Source organism: Panthera leo, chromosome D4, assembly GCF_018350215.1.
Source record: "Panthera leo isolate Ple1 chromosome D4, P.leo_Ple1_pat1.1, whole genome shotgun sequence".
Lineage (NCBI taxonomy): Eukaryota > Metazoa > Chordata > Mammalia > Carnivora > Felidae > Panthera > Panthera leo.
The window spans coordinates 71,848,073-71,869,373 of NC_056691.1; the positions used below are offsets into that span (position 1 = coordinate 71,848,073).

The 21,301-nt window shown below is 36.2% G+C and overlaps 1 protein-coding gene across 1 annotated transcript in view; it reads right to left on the minus strand.

Moving 5' to 3' along the window:
- SHOC1 (shortage in chiasmata 1) overlaps positions 1-21,010 on the minus strand; it is an 85,605-nt gene extending 64,595 nt beyond the window's left edge. The window contains 5 exon segments of the mRNA XM_042912464.1: positions 3,218-3,402; positions 10,415-10,502; positions 14,814-14,937; positions 17,264-17,344; positions 20,229-21,010. Of these exon segments, the coding sequence (XP_042768398.1) occupies positions 3,218-3,402; positions 10,415-10,502; positions 14,814-14,937; positions 17,264-17,344; positions 20,229-20,297 (547 nt within the window). The 5' untranslated portion in view covers positions 20,298-21,010.
- Positions 21,011-21,301: the final 291 nt, after the last annotated feature.

The window sequence follows — 21,301 nt, forward strand, 5'->3', positions numbered from 1 at the left end:
TAGAGGAGAACACAGGCAACAACCTCTTTGACCTCAGTTGGAGCAACTTCTTCTTAGACATGCCACCAGAGGCAAAGGAAACAAAAGCAAAAATGAACTATTGGGACTTCATCAAAATAAAAATCTTCTGCACAGCAAAGGAAACAACAAAACTAAAAGCCAGCCTACAGAATGGGAGAAGATATTTTCAAATGACATATCTGATAAAGGATGAGTCTCCAAAATCTATAGAGAACTTATCAAACTCAACACCCGAAAAACAAATAATCCAATTAAGAAATGGGCAGAAGACACGAATAGACATTTTTCCAAAGAAGACATCCAGATGGCTAACAGACACATGAAAAGATGCTCAATATCACTTATCATCAGGGAAATACAAATCAAAACCATGATGAGATATCACCTTACACCCTATCAAAATGGTTAAAATTAACAATACAGAAAACAACAGATACTGGCAAGGATGCAGAGAAAGGAGAACCCTTTTACACTGTTGGTGGGAATGCAAACGGGAGCAGCCACTCTGGAGAACAGTATAGAGGTTCCTCAAATAGAACTACCTTATAATTCAGCAATTGCAGTACTAGGTATTTACCTAAAGGATACAAAAATAGATTGAAAGGGGTACACACACCCTGATGTTTATAGCAGCATTATCAAAAACAAATTATGGAAAGAGCCCAAATGTCCCTCAACTGATGAATGGACAAAGAAGATGTGGTTTATATATACAATGGAATATCATTCAGCCATCAAAAAGAATGAAATTTCACCATTTGCAATGATGTGGATGGTGCTAGAGGATATTATGTTAAGCAAAATAAGTCAGAGACAGCTACCACATAATTTCACTCACATGTGGAATTTAGGAAACAAAACTGCTGAACATATGGGAAGGGAAAAAGAAAAGAGAGAGAGAGGGAAGCAAACCATAAGAGACTCTTAACAATAGAGAACAAACTGAGGGTTGATGGAGGGAGGTGGATGGGGGATGAGATAAATGGGTGATGGGTATTAAAGAGGACACTTGTTATGATGAATCACCAAATTCTACTCCTGAAACCAATATTAAACTAGAATTTAAATAAAAACGTAGAAATTTGTAAATTAAATTATATTACATTAAATTAAAAATAAAGCTACATTTACATTTGATTATATATTACTGGGATGTCTAAAAGGATATGCATAAAATTTTTACATTTACTGACAAATAACATGTGAACGTTGTAGCAAAATTAGTACATATCAACAAACCAACAAACAATAAAAGAAAATTACCCACTGTTTTTGTCTTAAAGAAATATGTTTTGAAATCAACTTATAATTTAGTAATTAATGACATTCTTTTAAGACAGAGAATTTACAGTATCAACTGAATTTCAAAGCATAATGCATTCCTTTTGATTTAAACATTGAGACCAAAGTATCTATAAATCTGGCAGCAATCAATATAGCTGCAAAGAAAATAAATCAAATTGCAAATGTAAATTTATAAAATGATGTCTAATGACATAAGACCCCAAAGGCAATATAGGATATATATTTAGGAAACCCAAGCATATTTTATTCTTAAAATTTTTTTAATGTTTACTTATTTTTGAAAGAGAGAGAGAGAGAGAGAGACAGCCCAAACAGGGGAGGGGCAGAGAGAGAGGGAGATACAGAATCTGAAGCCAGCTCCAGGCTCTGAGCTGTCAGCATAGAGCCCAACACTGGGCTCAAACCCATGAACCATGAGATCATGACCTGAGCCAAAGTCGGACACTTAACCGAGGCACCCAGGCACCCGACCCAAGCATATTTTCATTCAGTGAATAGTAGTTAAAGAAGCTTCTGACTCTAGTTGATGTTAGATATTATGAAGTTTGCCAATAACAGCTTCTGGTTTTCCACATTAATAATAATAGCTATGTTTGTGTATCTGTTATTTTTATACACCATCTCTTTACATGTATATATATATTAGTTGATCCCTATATTTCTATTATTTTTTTAATTTTATTTTTTTATTTTTAGAGAAAGAGAGTGCACAAGCAGTAAGGAGGGGCAGAGGGAGAGACAGAATCTTACGCAGGATCCACACTCAGCGTGAAGCCAAATACACAGCTCTATCTCACAACCCTGAAATCATGACCTGAGCTGAAATCAAGAGTAAGGTGCTCAGTTGACTGAGCCACCCAGGTACCCCTGAATCCCCACATTTTTATAAGAAAATTAGAAGAATTAAAAGAAATTATAGAAGAAAATTGAAAACCATAATTTTAATAACCGTCCCCAAACTGCATCACTTTTTAAGAGTAGATTCAGACTATGATCAAAATGCTCTGACTCCAAATTCAGATTATTCCTAATACATCATTCTCTCAAGTTTAGTCTCTAATGAAATTTCTTTCTCTTTCATCTCAAACTATAAGAGGGATTTAACTCTATATCATCACACACCTGTTTGCCAACATTAAAAATCTTATACACAATTTATGTATTTGCATAAAAACAGTAGTAAAAGAACCAAATTATTATATATTATTTATCTGTTAGGTTATTGTAGCTCAAGCTATAGCATACCTTAAACTTTAAGTCTTTTTATTTTAAAAGGGAATAGGCTGTTCCACATACAAGAAAAGTAGTTCTCAGCAAGTTTTTATACAGTTGGAAGAATTCAACACCCTTTAGGAAGATGAAAATTTGGAATATAATTTGGATAAAATGTACTTTAATTATTATTTATGGTAAGTTTGTAAAAATTAGGTGAATTTCCTGATCTAATACTGCAACTATTCCATCTCTACTTTGAATTATAGTTTCACATAAATTAGATGAGACAGAAAATCTTTAGTATATTTTGGAAAATAAAATACAGCCATCATTTAATAATCTACTACTTTAAAGTTATACCAGGTTGCTGTGTCATCAGATCCTTGCACAGATGCTAATATCATTATAGTAATATGATGTGAACACACTATGATCAAGTCCCTGATGCTATTTTGAGGCCCAGCACACATAAACTCCAAAAACAACCAAATTCACAAAAAGGGGATGAAGATGAAAGAGATTTCCATAATGTGGCAAAGCTTGGAATTATAATTTTGCAGATAGATACCTTTAATAAAATATAAAAATTAAAAATCCAGTAAAAAAATTCACCAAAATGAACAACTGTATGTTACTAAGATATGTTTTATAATGATAGAAATAACAAATGTTTTACCTTCATTCTGTGCTTGAAGTGCTGGATATTTTTCTAAACCGCTGACAAGTGTAAAGACTTCAGTGTAGTCCTCATGGGTGTATAAACTGGTTTCCTCTACTTCACTTTGGGAGTTTGGGTTTGAACTTGGAACAACTTCCTCAAATTCACAGTTAATCTGGGTCACCATTCCTGTGATTGTTTTTCTATGACATTATAAAATTACTGATTTTATGTATGTCTTATTTTAAAGCATCTTTATTTAACAAATAGTGTATGTTCATTGTTGTAAAATTACAAAATTCCAACAGACACAGAGAAAAATTACCCATAGCCCCAATACTCAAGAGATTAAAAAAAATTATGTACTTTTTAAATTACTTTTGAATATTTTTTTAAAGATTTTCTTTTTTTTTATATTTTTTTACACTGATTTATTTTTGAGAAACAGAGTGAGACAAAGCGTGAGCAGGGGAGGGGCAGAGACAGAAGGAGACACAGAATCTGAAGCAGGCTCCAGGCTCTGAGCAAGCAGTCAGCACAGAGCCTGATGTGGGGCTCGAACTCACAAACTGTGAGATCATGACCTGGGCCGAAGTCGGACGCTCAACCGACTGAGTCACCCAGGTGCCCCTACTTTTGAATTTAAAAATATTAAACAAAAGTGGATTCATGTACATATGAAACCTGCCTTTTCTGGTAAACAATAAAATGAGTACATTTACATATCAATCAATGTACACTCACTTTATTTTTGAATGCATGAACAGGATCTTATTGCATTGGTAAACCATAATTGACTCAAACAGTTCCCTATTATTGGCAATTTAAATTTGTTGTAATCATTTGCTATTATAATGCAAGGAATATCTTTATGCACTTGCCTAATTGTTTTCTCAAAATGTTTCCTAAAAACGGAAACGATGAGGTTAAAGGTATGCAGATTTGCCATGCATTGCCAAACTGCCATTGTGTTGGGTATTCAGTGTCTGCTTTTCCATATCACTATCCAACATTTTATATTCTGTTCTTCAAACTAGGAAGCTGATCTCCATGACCAAACTAAACTCTCTTGCCCTCTGGCTTCTGGTTGGCTTCAGCCAATAGGAAGCATTGGCAGGAGATCAAAGGTGGGAAGAGAGGTCTGGATATTATTCTTCCCAAATCCTTCTCTTCTGGGCCAGTTTCAAAGTGGCTGCATTCTTCTACCAATGGTTACATCTCTTGTCAGACAGCCCCTCTCCTATAACTAGCTGCAGTTCTTACTGGGTTGATTACTGCTCCGTCCTTTTGCTGCTTCAAGCTTAGAGTGTTAACAACTTCCTGCAGTTGCTTAATCTGGGCACATTTTTTGTCTCCCTTGACTTTGCCCATCCTTTGCCTGTTTGCTGATTCATCCAGGTATATCTGTCACTGTCTGTAACATTGGGATATTTGGACTTATGAGAGATTTTTAAAATAATGTTTATTTAGTTTTGAGAGAGAGAGAAAGCATGATTGGGGGGAAGGAGTGGGGGCAGACAGAGGATCCAAAGCAGGATCTGCGCTGACAGCAGCAAGCCTGATGCAGGGCTTGAACTCACAAGCCGTGAGATCATGACCTGAGCTGGAGCTGGACACTTAACAAACTGAGCCACCCAGGTGCCCCCTTATAAGAGATCTTTTTAATGAATTTTCTAATAAATATATTATTGGCTACACAGTCTAATACACCTTTTAGCTATATATTCTAATCTACCTTTTTCTCCCTGATATCCTAAACTATTTTAGCCTCACTGATTCCCTACACAGACTGAGAGAACCAAAATCAATATAACTCCCCAATGTAACTGGAGAAAAATGAATATGCCATATCTTCAAATCACATATAGAAAATTCTCTAAAATTTCTCCTTTACTCTTTAAGATAATGCAAGGTACAAGAAAAAATTTTTCAACTCACCCAGGTCCATATTACTCATAAGACCATTGATTCCTATGTGAATCTTTATACACTTTTAAGTTTAGCACTTATATCACAGTTATCCTTTTGGTTTTAAATATTACTGATAGGGTGAGCACTTTGTAATAATCCTTGGTAGTACCATTTTGAGAAAACCCAGAGAAATCTCTTTCCCTAGATATAAATGTTCTATGAAAAAAAGTATTTCCTGGATCTCCTCCTACCTCCTTGTCCAATATTATCTATTCTTTGCTCACTGGTGTCTCCTCCTCTGCCTAACCTGTAGATACTGGTATTTCCCAGGCTTCCAGTCTAGATGGTGTTTTCTGTCTTTCCACATCATGGTACTTGGGTAAGTTCATCCACTCCAATTCACTAATTCCTTAATCTAAAAGAAATATTTACTGAGCGTCTATAATGTGCTAACACCACTGTAGGCACTGAGAATGGAGTGGTAAAACAAAACAGTGTTCTTACCCTCATGAAGCTTACCTATTAGTAGGATGATAAACAAACAAACAAACAAATAACATAATGTCAGGTGGGGAAAAACTGTTATGAATAAAATATTAGGACTTCAAGTAACAGCCAGAGGGTTGGTAAGAGGTATATTTTAGACAGGGTAGTTAGTGAACGGCCAGCTGAGATGCTGATAATTCCACAGCTACCTGAATAATCATAGGGTACTCCAGGGAACAAGGTTGGCCTATTCTAAGAAAAGCAGAAAGAACAGGGTGACTGGAACAGAATAAGGTTAGATACATAGGCAGGGACAAGATCATGTTGGACATTATAACATCTGGCAAGAACTTTGGATTTTACTCTACATGCAATGGCATATGGTCAGTAAGTTATAACATGATCTGATTTGTGTCTTAAAAAAAAAAAATTCCAGGCAAAGTCCTAGAAGAAAAGAGGAGTAAATCCTCATGATTTGGATTAAGCAAAGCCTTCTCGGATATGATGCCAAAAGCCCAAGTGACAAAAGAAAAAATGGATAAATTGAACTTCAACAAAATAAAAAAAAATGCGCTTCAAAGGATACCATCAAGAAAGCAAAAAGACAATCCACAGAAGAAAATATTTATAAATCATGTATCTGATAAGAGACTTGTATCTAGAATATATGCAAACCCTTAAAATTCAATTATAAAAAGACATATAAACTGACTAAAAAATGTGCAAAGAATAAACATTTTCTCAAAGAAGATAAAGGCCAATAATTACATAAAAAGATGCTAAACATCATTAGCCATGAGGGAAATGCAAATCAAAGTACAATGACATACAATGAGCCACCCATTAGGATGGCTATAATCAGAAAGACAGCAAACAATAAGTTTTGGCAAGGATGTAAACAAATTATGACCTTCATACACCGTGGGTAGACATGCAAAATGGTACAGTTGTTGAAAAATTTGGCAATTCTTCAAACAGTTAAACACTGAGTTACCATGTGATCTAGCAATTCCACTATTAGAGAAATTAAATGATATGTATGCACAAAAACTCATCCACAGATCTTGATAGCAGCATTACTCATACTTGCCCTAAACTGAAAACAACCTAAATGTCTATCAACTAAAAATGGATAAATAAAATGTGCTATGTCCACACAATGGAATATTATTTGGCCCCCCAAAAAATGAAGTGTCAATACATGCTACAACACAGATGAACCGTGAAAACATTTTGCTATGTGAAAGAAGCCAGCACAAAAGATCCCATATTGTATCTGTCATATTGTGTTTGTTTTTTTAATTTTTTTTTACATTTATTCATTTTTGAGAGACAGAGAGAGACAGAGCACAAGTGGAGGAGGGGCAGAGAGAGAGGGAGACACAGAATCCGAAGCAGGCTCCAGGCTCTGAGCTGTCAGCACAGAGCCTGATGTGGGGCTCGAACCCACGAGCCATGAGATCATGACCTGAGCTGAAGTCAGAGGCCTAACCGACTGAGCCATCCAGGTGCCCCATATTGTGTTTTATAATAAGAAATGTGTATTTTGTCTTCATCTCTATTTATGGCAAGGAACTCCTAAGGCCTTTGGAATTTCTTAAGTATTGAAAGTGATAAAGGTATATTTGGTTATGTTAATGAGGTGACTTTTGGAAAACTGCCTGTTGCCCAGAGAACCAATCATGTGATCAGAGGGCTAGAATTTCAGACCCATCCCTCTGCTCTCCAGGGAGGAGAGAAGGGCTGGAGGTTGAATCAGTTGCCAATGATCTACGATTTAATCAATCATGTGTGTGTAATGAAGCCTTCATAAGAACCCAAAAAGATGGGGTTCAAAGAGCTTCTGGATTAGCGACCACATGGAAATGCTGGGAGAGTGGTGTGGTGGTAGAGGGGATGCAGTATCCTTTTGTTCCACTCATTGACTCCTAGGTTTAGTTCTTGTCAGTATAATCCAAGCTGGTTGCTGTAGGCAGTCATTACATCTCTCTATTCCAGCATTGGGAAGGAGAAAAGTGAAGGAGAAAAACATGGCTGCTTCCTTTTAAGGACATTCCCCAGAGCTTGAATACGCCTCTTTTGCTTAATATCCCATTGGGAAGAACTTAGTCACATGGCTATGTTTAGCTACAGAGAAGCCAAGAAATGTAAATGTGATTCTAGGTGGTGCCACAGGTCCACCTTCTTTGTCATGGACTCTTTCTTGGTGCTGCAAAATGAATGTAAGGTCAGATATGGTGGGGTGTCTATTCTTTCAGGGCCTCCCATTTCTCTCATACATGAATCTTGTTTGAATCAAAGTAGCCAGATCACTGCCTTTATTGGAACGTACTGTATATTCTTGATCTATGCCTTCAGATATGCTGTTTCCTTTGGCTGAAATACTTTCTCTCTAGTTATTTTCTCCTTCAATGTCCAGCTCAAGCTCAGTTCCTACTTCTTTGTGAAGCTGATCTCTCCTGCTTATAAATGCACAGCCCTACCAATCTAACTCATAGGGTGAAGAGATCTTAGAGATCATCTTGTTTCTTGTTACTTAAAGTAGGTTCTTGGGCCAGCAGCATCAGCACACCTAGGAGCACATTAGAAGTGCAGAATCTCAGGCCCCAACACAGACCAATTGAATCAGGATCTCCATTTTTAATAAGATCCTCAGGTGATTCATATGCACATTAAAGATTGAGAAGCACTGCTCCAGCATCATTATAATGACAAAGAGAATGAGGGTCACAGAGAGACAAGAACTTGTCAAAGTAGGTAGTACTTGACTTTGACTTTTCAAATCAAGACTTGAAATCCACATCTTTTGGATTTCATGGAGCAGAGCTCTTTTAACTACAACTTCCTGCTTCCTCACAGCTCAGTTTAGTCATGCAATACATACCTTGTGTTGGCCTTAGGCCTTGTGATAGACTTCATGATAGTCATCTTCTATTATCATTTAATCCTTACAAGGTTAATTTTTGTTATAATTAATTTATAATTTTTAATTATAAATAATGTTTATATATTATCTTCCTAATCCGACTTTTAAATTCCTAGATGATAGAAATGGTATTTGGGGGGCACCTGGTGGCTCTGTCAGTTGAACATCCAACTCTTGATTTCAGCTCAGGTCATGATTCCAGAGTTGTGGGATCAAACCCCATGTCTGGCTCTATGCTAGGCATGGAGCTTGCTTGGGATTCTCTCTGTCTCTCTCTCTGCCCCTTTCCCCAGCTCTCTCTCTCTCTCTCTCTCTCTCTCAAAAAAAAAAAAAAATGGGCTTCTCAGGATTTTGAGTCTGGACACATTTAAATAGGTAATTTGTTTCTTTCCAACACAACTAAGGACAACTTAAATTATTAAAAACCTGAAAACATGAATAATAACTATATCCTTCCTAGGTCAGCACTCTTTTTTTTAAAGTTTATTTGTTTATTTTGAGAAAGAGAGAGAGAGAAAACACATGCATGCACGTACATGAGCAGGGGAGGGACAGAGACAGAGGAAGAGAATCCCAGGCAGGCTTTGCGCTGTCAGCAATGAGCCTGATGTGGAGTTCCATTTCATGAATCATTAGATCGTGACCTGAGCCAAAATCAAGACTCAGATGCTGGGATGAGTACTGGGTGTTGTACGTAAGTGATGAATCACAGGAATCTGCTCCTGAAGCTAAGACTACACTGTATATTTGCTAACTTAACAACAACAACAAAAATGTTTAACCAAGTGAGCCACCCAGGCGCCCCTGATCAGCACTCTTTGTACAAAGTAAAGCAACAAACTCTTTACCTTTGCACTGGAATCCCTAATTTATGTCTATATTAATAATGTAGACTGGGTTAGATGTTCTTCCGTATATTATGTTCTGTGTTCCTACCTCTGTCATTATACTTCCCATATTGTATTGTAATTAGTTTATAAATCTCTACTCCCTAGTTTCTTGTGTTCTTTGAGAGCAGAGACTTGCATCACATAGGATGATATATAATAAATATTTGATGAATGACTGAACTAATAATAAGTAATGTTTTGACAAAGTATGTTAGAAAATAGCCTTAAATCTGCATTTATACTATAGGATAAAAGACTTACTTTATTTTATTATTTTTTAAAGTTTATTTATTTATTTTGAGAGAGAGAGAGAGGATGAGTAGGGTTGGGGCAGAGAGAAAGAGAGAGAATCCCAAGCAGGCTCCATGCTGTCAGCACAGAGCCCAACACAGGGCTCAATCTCATGAACTGTGAGATCATGACCTGAGCCAAAATCAAGAGTCAGTCACTTAACCAACTAAGCCACCCAGGTGCCCCCAAAAAACTGGTTTTAATATAAAGTGTTCTATAGACATTTTCTATAAGAAGTTTCCTTACTAATTAAAAGCATAATAACATATTTGCTTTATTTTCATGTGTCTTTGGCAACACAAATGCATAGAGAACAGTTAATATGTGATAAATGAGAAGATAAAAAGAAGGTATAAGTCAGGGTGGAGGGGTGGCTCAGTCAGTTAAGAAACTGACTCTTGATTTTGGCTCAAGTCATGATCTCATGGTTCGTGAGTTCAAGCCCCATATTGGGCTCTGTGCTGTCACAGTGAGGAGCCTGCTTGGGATCCCTCTTTCTCTCTTTCTCTCCCTCTCAAAATAAATAAACAAAAAAATTTTTTTCAAAGAGGGTATAAATCCCTCTTTGTGGTTCAGATTAGGGCTTTTTCTTCAGATAAAAGAATAAAATCTGTTAGGGTACAAAGGAAAGGATCTTCTCTCTTCAGGTGTCTGGAGAACTTAATGTTTATCTCCTAGATGTAAAGGGAGATTGAGGTTAAGGACACATACTTCTCAAGAAAATCCTCCACAAAGAGACTTGCTTTCCATTGATCCAAGACTGAGAGATCTGTCACTCCCGGCACTGAAACAGCTGAAGCTAGAAAGCAGAATGGTAAATATTAGCTTCTAGAATTTTCTTTTACACTTAATACAAGGAAGCTAAATATGAATCTTTTACATTATGGTGTTATCTTTCTTTGTTCCCAAATGTAATTTTTCCCAAAATTATACCAGATTCCAGATATTTAAATACTCATTATTACAACTCACCCCCCAAAAAACCCCTCAACTATAGTCAGAACAATACCACCTGCACATACCTCATCTTTACAATCTCTCTTTTGCTCATACAGCCTTACCATCCTAGATATTCCTGTTCAACAACTTGTATTATTCCTCATAAAGCTTTTCTTATTAACCATTTCAGCTCACTCTGATATAGTCCCCTCGAAGGGCCATAATATTGTCAGTAGCACTCACTCTGGTACATAATCACAACAGCCATATTTTAAAATTTTAGGTGTCTATAGCTTGTCTCTCAAATTCGACCCTTGGTTTCCTAAAAGAAGGATCATGTCATATACTAATGTCAGAGGAAGCGACTGAGTGAAGTTAAGAGTCAAAGGAGCTGCATTCTACCACCAATGTTACTTCTTACTAGTTATCATTTTAGACAAATTACTTAATGTCTGAGTTTGCATGTCATTAAAAAAAATATATGAAAGTGTAGTGGTCAAGAGTACAGGTTCTGGAGGCACCTGGGTGGCTCAGTTGGTTAAGCATCTGACTCTGGATTTCAGTTCAGGTCATGATCTCAAAGTTTGTGGGATCAAGCCCTGCCACTGGGCTCTGTGCTGGCAGTGCACAGCCTGCTTGGGATTCTCTCTCTCCCTCTCTCTCTCTGCCTCTCCCCAGCTCTCTCTCTCTCAAAATAAATAAAAATAAACTTAAAAAGAAAAAAAATAGAGTACAGGTTCTGGAATTATCCCGCCTAGATTTTAATACATGTATTGCTACTTATTAACTGTATGATCTTGGGTAAATCTCTTAACTGCTTTGTATCTTAGTGTCCTTATCTACAAATTAAAAATAATAATAATTGCCTTTTCATTGTGTTGTTGTGAAGATTAAATGGGATGAAACATATAAATTTATCAGAACAATTCCTGACATACCAATAATATCGAATAAATAAATAATAATATCCAATAAATAATATCCATTAAATTTTGGCTGTTAATGTTATTGATATTTTTAAAAAGAGGAAAAGAAATAGGAATAAATGATAAACTAATTTTTTCCTTTTGTACTTTTAGAGAAGCAGTTTCATGAAAACTGTTTTTCTTATTTCCAATCTGATTGAGATTCATTCCATTTTTACAATATTCATCCTCCCTCATGTCCTCACTTCCTTTCTTACACACTTTAGTCTCCATAGCCAGTCCCATAACTACTCCCTTTAAAAGACTCTTGATTCCCTTGCCTCTTTTTCCCTTGTATTCACTCGGGAAAACCCCCACTCTCCACCTTGTGTACACACACTAGGACAGCTAAAAATTACTGGGAAAAATGTCATCCAGTCATGCTGAATGAACTCATTTCAGATTATGACCAAAATTTCTTTTTTTTTTAAAGTTTTCATTTATTTATTTTGAGGGAGAGAGAGATTGAGAGCACGCACAAGCAAGGGAGGGGCAGAGAGAAGGATAGACAAAATCCCAAGCAGGCTCCCAGCCATCAGCACAGAGCCTGATGTGGGGCTCAAACCCACAAAATGTGAGATCATGACCTGGGTCATGAGTCAGAGGCTTAACTGACTGTGCCACCCATGACCATAAATTTCAAATAGGCATCCATCATTGACAGATGATAATAGTATGCGTTCCTAATCAAACTGGCTTTCTCATTCTTTAAGACAATTATGTAACACTTTCATTTCTCAAATTTTTGATACTCATCCCCTACTTATTCTCAGTCTATGGCCATGACTTCACATAGAAAACTGATACAGAGAACTACCTCATCTTCTACCACCAATTCTACCATCTCATTGGACTAAGTACCTACAAACCCTGCCTTCCTATCTATCATAATGGAAGAAATATTCTGGCTTCTATATAACACCAACTCCTCCAACTGTGCTCTTGATACTATCCCCCTTTACTAAGCTACCCTTTTTCTTTCCTACATCATTAGTTTCTCTCTTTTTACCAAGATCATTTCCACTGGCAAACAAACATTTTATAGTCTCTTTACTTATGACACATATTTTTTTTAATCACACATCTAAAAAAAAAAAGAGAAGAAAAAACCCTCTTTTTATTGGACTTCTCCTTCAGCTAGTGCCTCAGTTTTCTATTTTACTTCATAGCAAAATTCCTCAAAAGATTTGCCTATATTCACCACCTCACATCTCACTTCTCATTCTTGCTCAGCATATTCCAATCAGGCCTCCATACCAAATGTTCCAGTTAAACTACTCTTACCAAGGTCATCGATGACCTACATTTAGTCAAACTAATGGTCACTATCTTCATCTTACTTGATACTTTAACAGGAACCAGTACTTTTGACCACTTAATCTTGCTTGAAACACTTTTTTTTCTTTTTTTTTTTTTTTTAGAATTCCACAATATCTGGTTTTTCTATCTCACTTGTCATCTAATCTAGTTTTGCCTTTTAACTGTTGGAATGTTCTGAGGCTCTGTCCTAGGCTCTCTGCTCTATATATACTCATGCTTTCAGTGACTTCATCCAGTTCCATAAATTTATGTATAATCTATATATGATAACTCCAACCTGAAACTCTAGCTGTGCTCAAGATTAATATAACCAATTGCCTTCTTGATGCCTTCATTGAGATGCCTAAATAGGCATTTTGACCCAGCCAAAGCAGAGCTATTAACTCCAGCCACATTTTGGCTTCCCCACGAGCCTTTCCTTATCTTAGGAAACAGCACTACCATCCACCCACTTGCTCAGGTCAAAAACCTAGAGGAAACTCTTTATTGTTCTATTTTTTCTTTAATCCTCTCACCGTTGGCTAGACCTCTAAAATAGTCTCAATTCAAACACTTCTCACACCTCCATTACTATAAGCCTAGTTCAAGCCACTATCATCTTTTATACAGAGGGTAGATTTACTAAGCAGTCTAGATTCTGAACCAATATGACAGCTTTCTGATTGATTCTACCATCTCTATTCTTGCCTTTCCATACTCCAAACAACCAGAATGATCTTTCTAAAGCATAAATCAGGTTATGTCACTCCCTTTTTAAAAACTGGAAATGATTTACCACATTAGCCATAATATAAACAAATAAACTCCATATTATAGCCTACAACATCTTACATCTTTCAAAAGCTGCCTACTTCTCAGATATCCCTTTGCATTAACTTGTCACAATGGCCTAATTTTCTGGTTATTACACACATCAAGTTTATTCCTGAGTCAGGAACTTTGCATTTGCTTGAAAGCCTTCTCTCCCATATCTTTTTATGGTTGTTGCCCTCTCATCATTCAGAACTCCACTCAAATGTTTGCCCCCTTCCCTAACTAACCTAGGAAATAGTGCTCCCTACCAAATTTCATATCACATTACACTATTGTGTCTTCTCTACACATTTATTAATACCAGACATTAGTGTATATATTTAATTGTTTTATTGCTGCATCCTTCTTACCAGTCTGAAAACCCACTAAGGGAAGGAACTATTTTTGTCTTATTAGGCACTGTCCTTAGCACCCAAAAACAGTGCCTGGTCCATAATACATGCTGAATAAATGTTGTTAACTGACTTGACTCCTCTATGGAAGGCTTCCTCTTTCTTAAATCCATGACATGATAAGAGCAAAAAATAACATTTTGTACATAAACATTTAAAAGTAGTTTTATACATAAGAGACTCTTATATATGGAGAACAAACAGAGGGTTACTGGAGGGGTTCTGGGAGGGGGGATGGGCTAAATGGGTAAGGGGCATTAAGGAATCTATCCCCAAATCACTGTTGTACTATAAGCTAACTAACTTGAATGTAAATTAAATTTAAAAAAATAGTTTTATATTCAGTGTATCATTACATTTTAAAGTAGCCCTCCTACAGTTAAGCAAGACCTTATTATATAATACAATAAGGGTTTACAAGGCTAGGATATTTTAAGATTTCATCACCTACATATTTTTTATTTGTTCTATTCATATCTAGTATAAGCTTCCCAATTTCCTACTTTGTCACCTAAATTGTCATAAAAATGTTAATCTGTAACCTTCTTGGAGTTCTGATATGAATAAATGCAATGCATTTTTATTTCATAAGGAAAGCACTGTATTTTCCTAATAATTTACTGTGCTAAACTGTAAAATCATTTTTAAAATAGATTTTTGAGAAATAAAAATAAAACATACCTCTCATCCATGGCCTCCTATACTTATTATCAATAACTCCTGCATAATAATTTCCATCTTGATATAAACATGAAGGGATTCGAAGCAACAAAGCATCTCTGCAAAACTTCTTTCTAACTATATTCTATGTAAGAAAGATTATAAAATCTTTTAATATGTTTATCAGATTTAACTATCAGTGTTCAGAATATTAAAATTCTCTATTCTTTTCAATTTATATTTTTATTTAAAAGCAATACCTGCTCATTATAAAATATCAAATAACACAGAGACACATAACTGAGACAGTCAAGGTCCCTAGCAATATCAGTTATACTTTGGCGTATTTTCCACAAAATTCTCTTAGTAGGTTAGGCTAAAATTTGTGTGTTGTGTGTGTGTGTATGTGTGTGCGTGTGTTGGACAAAAATGAGACCACATCATTTATACAGTATGCCACTTAGCAATGTGCTTTTTTTTCACTTAGCAGTACAATATGGCTGTCTTAATTTTATTTTCTATGTCTACAAATTATTAAACTTGTGACAACCAGTAAATATGTCTCTATCTTTAAAAAAATATCAATAAACAAAAAGTATTTCTTCAACCCTGTGGTCTACAGTGTGCCTTGGAAAAATGCCCTGCTATTCTCAGGTTATCAAAATCCTATTTATCTTTCAAGGCCCATCTAAAGCAATATCTCCTCTATGAAGCTTTTCCTCAGTGACTCTCAACCTCCCACAGAATTCATTATTCTTTTAATTAGGACAAATGATAGTTTCTTGCATCACTTCCTAAGAGTTTGCTGAAGGTGTTATACATATTAAATAAGAGGTCTTGATCACCCAAAACTAAATGGAAAGATGAGTTAAAGTAATTTAAATAAAATGCAGACCAAAGGTTCATAGTAAAAAAAACAAAAAGCTTGATTTATACTTTGTCCAAAAAAAACGAAATAACGTTATAAAAATTAAATTTTATATCTAAACAAAATGTTGTTTATAATTAGCTTATAATCATAATTGCTTTTTTGTCAGAATTTTCCCGTAAGCTATATTATATGACATGCATGATATTAGTCATTACTTCACCTTTGATCATAAAGAAGATATTTTTTTTAAATATTTAAGCAAAATATTCCCAAGGCATCTCTGACTCCTTTAATATTCAAACCATTGTCTTCCTCTTATCTGTAACTAATCTAATATTGCAAGATCTTCATTTGACAATACCTTTACCTGTTATTTAAGTGGTGCCTCAACACTGTTTTCATGAACTTTACAAAATCCTACAACTTTTTCGAGATTTGCAATTGATTAGTATCATATTTGTACTATACCATGGAGTGCGATCCACCAGGAAGAAACCAAGATACCATAAACAAGGATAAATTCTGAGGATGTCTGAATACAGACTAATTTTGAAGTGGCCAATATATTTATAAATATATTTGTTTAACAATGACTTCTGATTCCCTACCATGTATATGTTATAACAACACATTTACCTCCCTCAGTTATCAAAAAAATAAAACTTAAAAATGTCCAAATATCTCTTCTTTCCTATAAAATGTTAACAGTTTTAATTACATTGGAGTCATTTTTTTTCCTGGTAATGAGGTCAAGATTATAAAGAAAATCAAAATATCGCTAGTCAATTAAGATCGTAAGAACAATGAATTGTTGTATGAGGACTATTCCATTCAGTTTCTTAACAATATGCTGGACTTAAATCTCAGCTTTGTATAAGCTATTTAAGTTCTCTAGACATCAATTTCTTCACCTGTAAAATTCTAAAACCTATGTAATCCTGGCATCTAGCTCTTTCACTAGTTATGATGGTCAAATGACATAATCCAAGAAAAGAGCAAAGTATCTGTCCCACAGTTAAGTGGTCAATACACGCTGTTACTGTTATTTTCTCATAAAGATAACTAGGACTGCTTTCCCCCCACTCTTTTCAAGAAAGATCACTCAAGAACGTTCATAAAAGGAACCCAAATTTGCCAAGAGTTTCTATTTTCTTCTGCTGACAGCTTCAAATTCAGTTACATTGTCAATAATTTCTTTCCAAAAGTGGTATTTTAAAGGTATATTAAAAGTGGGAAGCGGGGCACCTGGGTGGCTCAGTCGGTTGAGCGTCCGACTTCGGCTCAGGTCATGATCTCACAGATTGTGAATTCGAGCCCCGCATCGGGCTCTGTGCTGACAGCTCAGAGCCTGGAGCCTGCTTCTGCTTCTGTGTCTCCCTCTCTCTTTGCCCCTAACCCACTCGCATTCTGTCTCTGTCTCTCTCAAAAATAAATAAACATTAAAAAAAAATTTTTTTTAAAAAGTGGGAAGACATTTTAAATCTCAAAGTAATCAGAATAAGGATTAATCTAAGGACTACTATAAAATTATCATAATCATGTAATAAATGCACTTTTTATATCATAATTCTTAGTAGTCAGTGATCCAATAACACTCTACCTCATATAAATAGTCTATTGCACAATATTTGAATGTTGGAAACATATCTTCTTTCTCTGAAAGTCGTACAAATTTCAGTATCTGGAAATAAAAAAATTAATATTAAATGTTGGTAAAATAGCAAAGCAAGGAGTAGAAAACCATTCTTAATCACAAAACTTTGGTTCATTCATTTTATTTTATTTTATTTTAAATGTTTATTTATTTTTGAGAGAGAGAGACAGAGCACAAGCAGGGGAGGCACAGAGAAAGAGAGGGAGACTCCAAAGCAGGCTCCAGGCTCTGAGCCGTCAGCACAGAACCTGATGCAGGGCTCGAACCCATAAACCGTGAAATCATGACCTGAGCCAAAGTTGAATGCTTAACTACTGAACCACCCAGGTGCCCCTGGTTCATTCATTTTTAAAAAGATGCTGAATTATATTTAAAAAAAAAGTTAACTCTAAAAATAACATTTATTACTATGATCTAAATCTAATATGAAAATAACATGTTGATATAAAATTGTTCATATATTTTTCATATATGTTCATATATTGTTTAATCCACACAACTTCTGGTTGGTAGATTGAAATATATACTGTGATCATATTGTTGCAAAAGAGGCAGGAATTCGCAAGACTGGTACAGTTGTTTTCTCAAGAGAATCATATTTCTTAAGTGGTGCTGAAATAGCATAACCACAGGCAAAACTTTGCTGAAGTGGAGGAGTAGAATTTGGGAAATTCTGCTCTTACTTAAAAAATAAAAAGCCCATAGGGCACCTGGATGGCTTTAAGTGTCCAACTATTGATTTCAGATCAGGTCACGATCTCACAGTTCATGAGATCGACAACTGCGCTCACAGCACAGAGCCTGCTTGGGATTTTCTCTCTCCCTCTCTCTCTCTTTGCCCCTTCCCTGCTCACATGTGCGTTTTCTCTCTCTCTCTCTCTCTGTCTCAAATAAACTTAAAAAAAAAATAAAAGTAAAAAATAAGAAGCCCAGGGGCACCTGGCTGGCTCAGTCAGAAGAGTATTCAACTCTTGATCTTGGGGTCATGAGTTCAAGCCCCATGCTGGAAATAGAGATTACTAAAAAAATAAAATAAAAACTTAAAAAAATTTTTAAAAAAAGTCTGAAGTTAGAATTTCCTAATAGCTCATTTGGAATAAAGCCACTATGACATATTATTCCTAGGTCAATGTGTCATTATTGATAAATAAACAAATTCATCTAATGAAACAGTAAGTAAAATTTGGAATGCTGAAAGAGTCCAAGATGATTCTCATTTATGTGTGAACTACAGCAGTTATAGGCTGGAAGGGTCACTCTAGGACAGAGTCTAGTTTATCAGATAGTTTTCAGCCTTTTAATTAGTCACTTAAAATGTTTTGGGGAATTCAGGTGTAAGCTAGGAAGTCTTCATATGGTTGTTTGTAAGTTTTTAGTGAGTAAAATAAACATTTTCATCCAAATGGTTTTGCCTTAGTTTCATTATTATTTTAAATTTGTTTAAGGTTTACCTGTTTCCTTATCTATACTGAAGGTACTGCACCAGAAGACCTTAAGAGTACATCTACATTAATTGACTATGAATCTATTATTTTCAATCATCATCAAGTGAACATTCTTAACTACTCAACTACTGTACTATAAAAACTAAGAGCAAACTTGTTAGTGAATACAATTACTTTATTTGATTAATGAATCAGAAGCCATTTTGTATATTACAATAAGCTTTCCAATGAAAACAAACCCAGTAAGTTATTTGGGTTATTTCTAATATTGTTTGATTCTGTGGTATCAACAAATGTAGGGAATAGTGTTGGAGTCCTCTTTCACTCTTAATTAAACAATGCCAACGTAGCATTTTTTTTTTTTTTTTTTTTTTTTAACTAGTGATTACTTCTCTGGAAATATTTCCAGTCATTGTACTTCCATACCCTTCCCACACAGTCTGTGGGATCTTTGAGGCAAATATTAATTTAGAATTTCCGCTTCTTGATATTGTGCTTTCATAAAACATTATCTGATTGTGCCTCATTCTAAAATTTTTTTAAATGTTTATTTATTTTTGAGAGACAGAGAGAGGGGCACAGGCACCCCTGTGCCTCATTCTAGAAGTCACTTCAAAAAGTTTAAAACAGGGGCGCCTGGGTGGCTCAGTTGGTTAAGCATCCAACTTCAGCTCAGGTCATGATCTCACAGTCAGTGAGTTGGAGCCCCGTATCAGGTTCTGTGCTGACAGCTCGGAGCCTGAAGCTGCTTCAGGTTCTGTGTCTCCCTCTCTCCGACCCTCCCCCGTTCATGCTCTGTCTCTCTCTGTCTCAAAAATAAATAAACATTAAAAAAAATTTTTTTTAAAGTAAAACAACCAACTCTACTTAGTTTATCCATTCAGTTGTCAGCTTTTATCTTAAATTTTCCTTTCTTGTGAAGCCTAGTACCTCTATCAGCTTCAGATTCATCATTCTCAACAGCTACCTTAAATAATAATTACTGTTGTATTGAAGTTAATCGTTTAAATTCATGCTGAACATATAGAACTTAAATAAGATACTATACACCATATATATTCATAAAATTTCTTTCACCTGTCAACTTTATTTCATTGCATTACAGGTATTTGAACCCATCTTATAATAGTGGAAAAATAGGAAGAGAGATAAATTGGCCTGAAAACAAGCAAAATCATGGTTAAAGAGAAGGTATTTTTAAAATAATCAACTTTTGGGGCACCTGGGTGGCTCAGTCGGTTGGGTGTTCGACTTCAGCTCAGGTCATGATCTCACAGTTTGTGAGTTCAAGCCCCGCGTCAGACTCTGTGCTGACAGCTCAGAGCCTGGAGCCTGCTTCGGATTCTGTGTCTCCCTCTCTCTCTCTACCCTCCTCCGCTCACGCTCTGTCTCTATCTCAAAAATAAATAAACATTTAAAAAAATCAACTTTTGAATTGCAGCAATTCCTGAAATATTTTTCCTTACCTGTTTATGAAAATTTTCTTTCTCTTGTGCTACCTCCTGACAGGTATCTGGGCCAAAATAGAAATGCATATAAATAATTCGGTCAGGCTTTTATGCACAAGGCCAGAGAAGTAAGGCACAAACTTTTTGCCACCCAGCTTTACTGAAGTGTAATTGAGAAATAAAAATTGTATATAGTTAAAGTGTACATATGTATAATAGAATATTATTCCCAAAATTATTTAAGACCACAGACAAGCGAATGTGAATTTTAGGGCTGGCATCCCATCTCCTCCCACCAGCCTAAGACATACGGGGATTTCTCCCCTTCCTCAATCCACTGCCTAAAACCACACTTTAACCATGTAAAATCCCAGAGCAGGCGAGGTTCACGTAGTTTCTCATACTATATCACCTATACAACTTCTCATTAGTGGGTTGAAATCCCACTGGCCTTTCTGTGCCCTTCGCACACTCTATTCTCGCCTAATTAGGTTACGTGGACCCTGGTTCTGAAGTCTTGTCTCCACAGAGCCATATTAACTGGACCTCAAAAATAGGTTTTCCAGAAATTTTGGAGCTGCCATACTTTAGCCCCATCCTGCGCTTTTCTTCCCCTCAGCTCAAGAACACCTTCCCTCGTTTGTCTCCTAAGCCTCTCAGGGATTCCACCTCAGCTAAAATCGCCACGTACCTGCCCTCGCCGGAGAAAATTCCGGCCTACTGAACATGTGACCTCTGGCCCTGGGCTCAGCACTGGCATTGGCCAGCCAGGCCAGGTCCCGCCCCCCGCATCCGCCCCCGCCCCCACCCCGCCCCTCCGGTTTCAGGCACTTCCGCCCCGGGAGCCCCGGCGAGAGAAACCTTTGCTGCACCAAGCAGAGGGTGGCTGTGGAGAAGGGCGGGAAGCTAGAAGGAGCTGGTATGAAAGGTAGGGAAGACCAGGCAAAGGAGTCTGGACTTCATTAGTAGTAGCAGCTCCAATGTTATTAGCTAATCCTGGACAAACAGGACAGGGCCAGAAGAAGAGCAAGGGCAGAAGCATAGCAGAAGTAAAACAGAGAAGATTTAGCCACCAGAATCAGGGAGAGAGG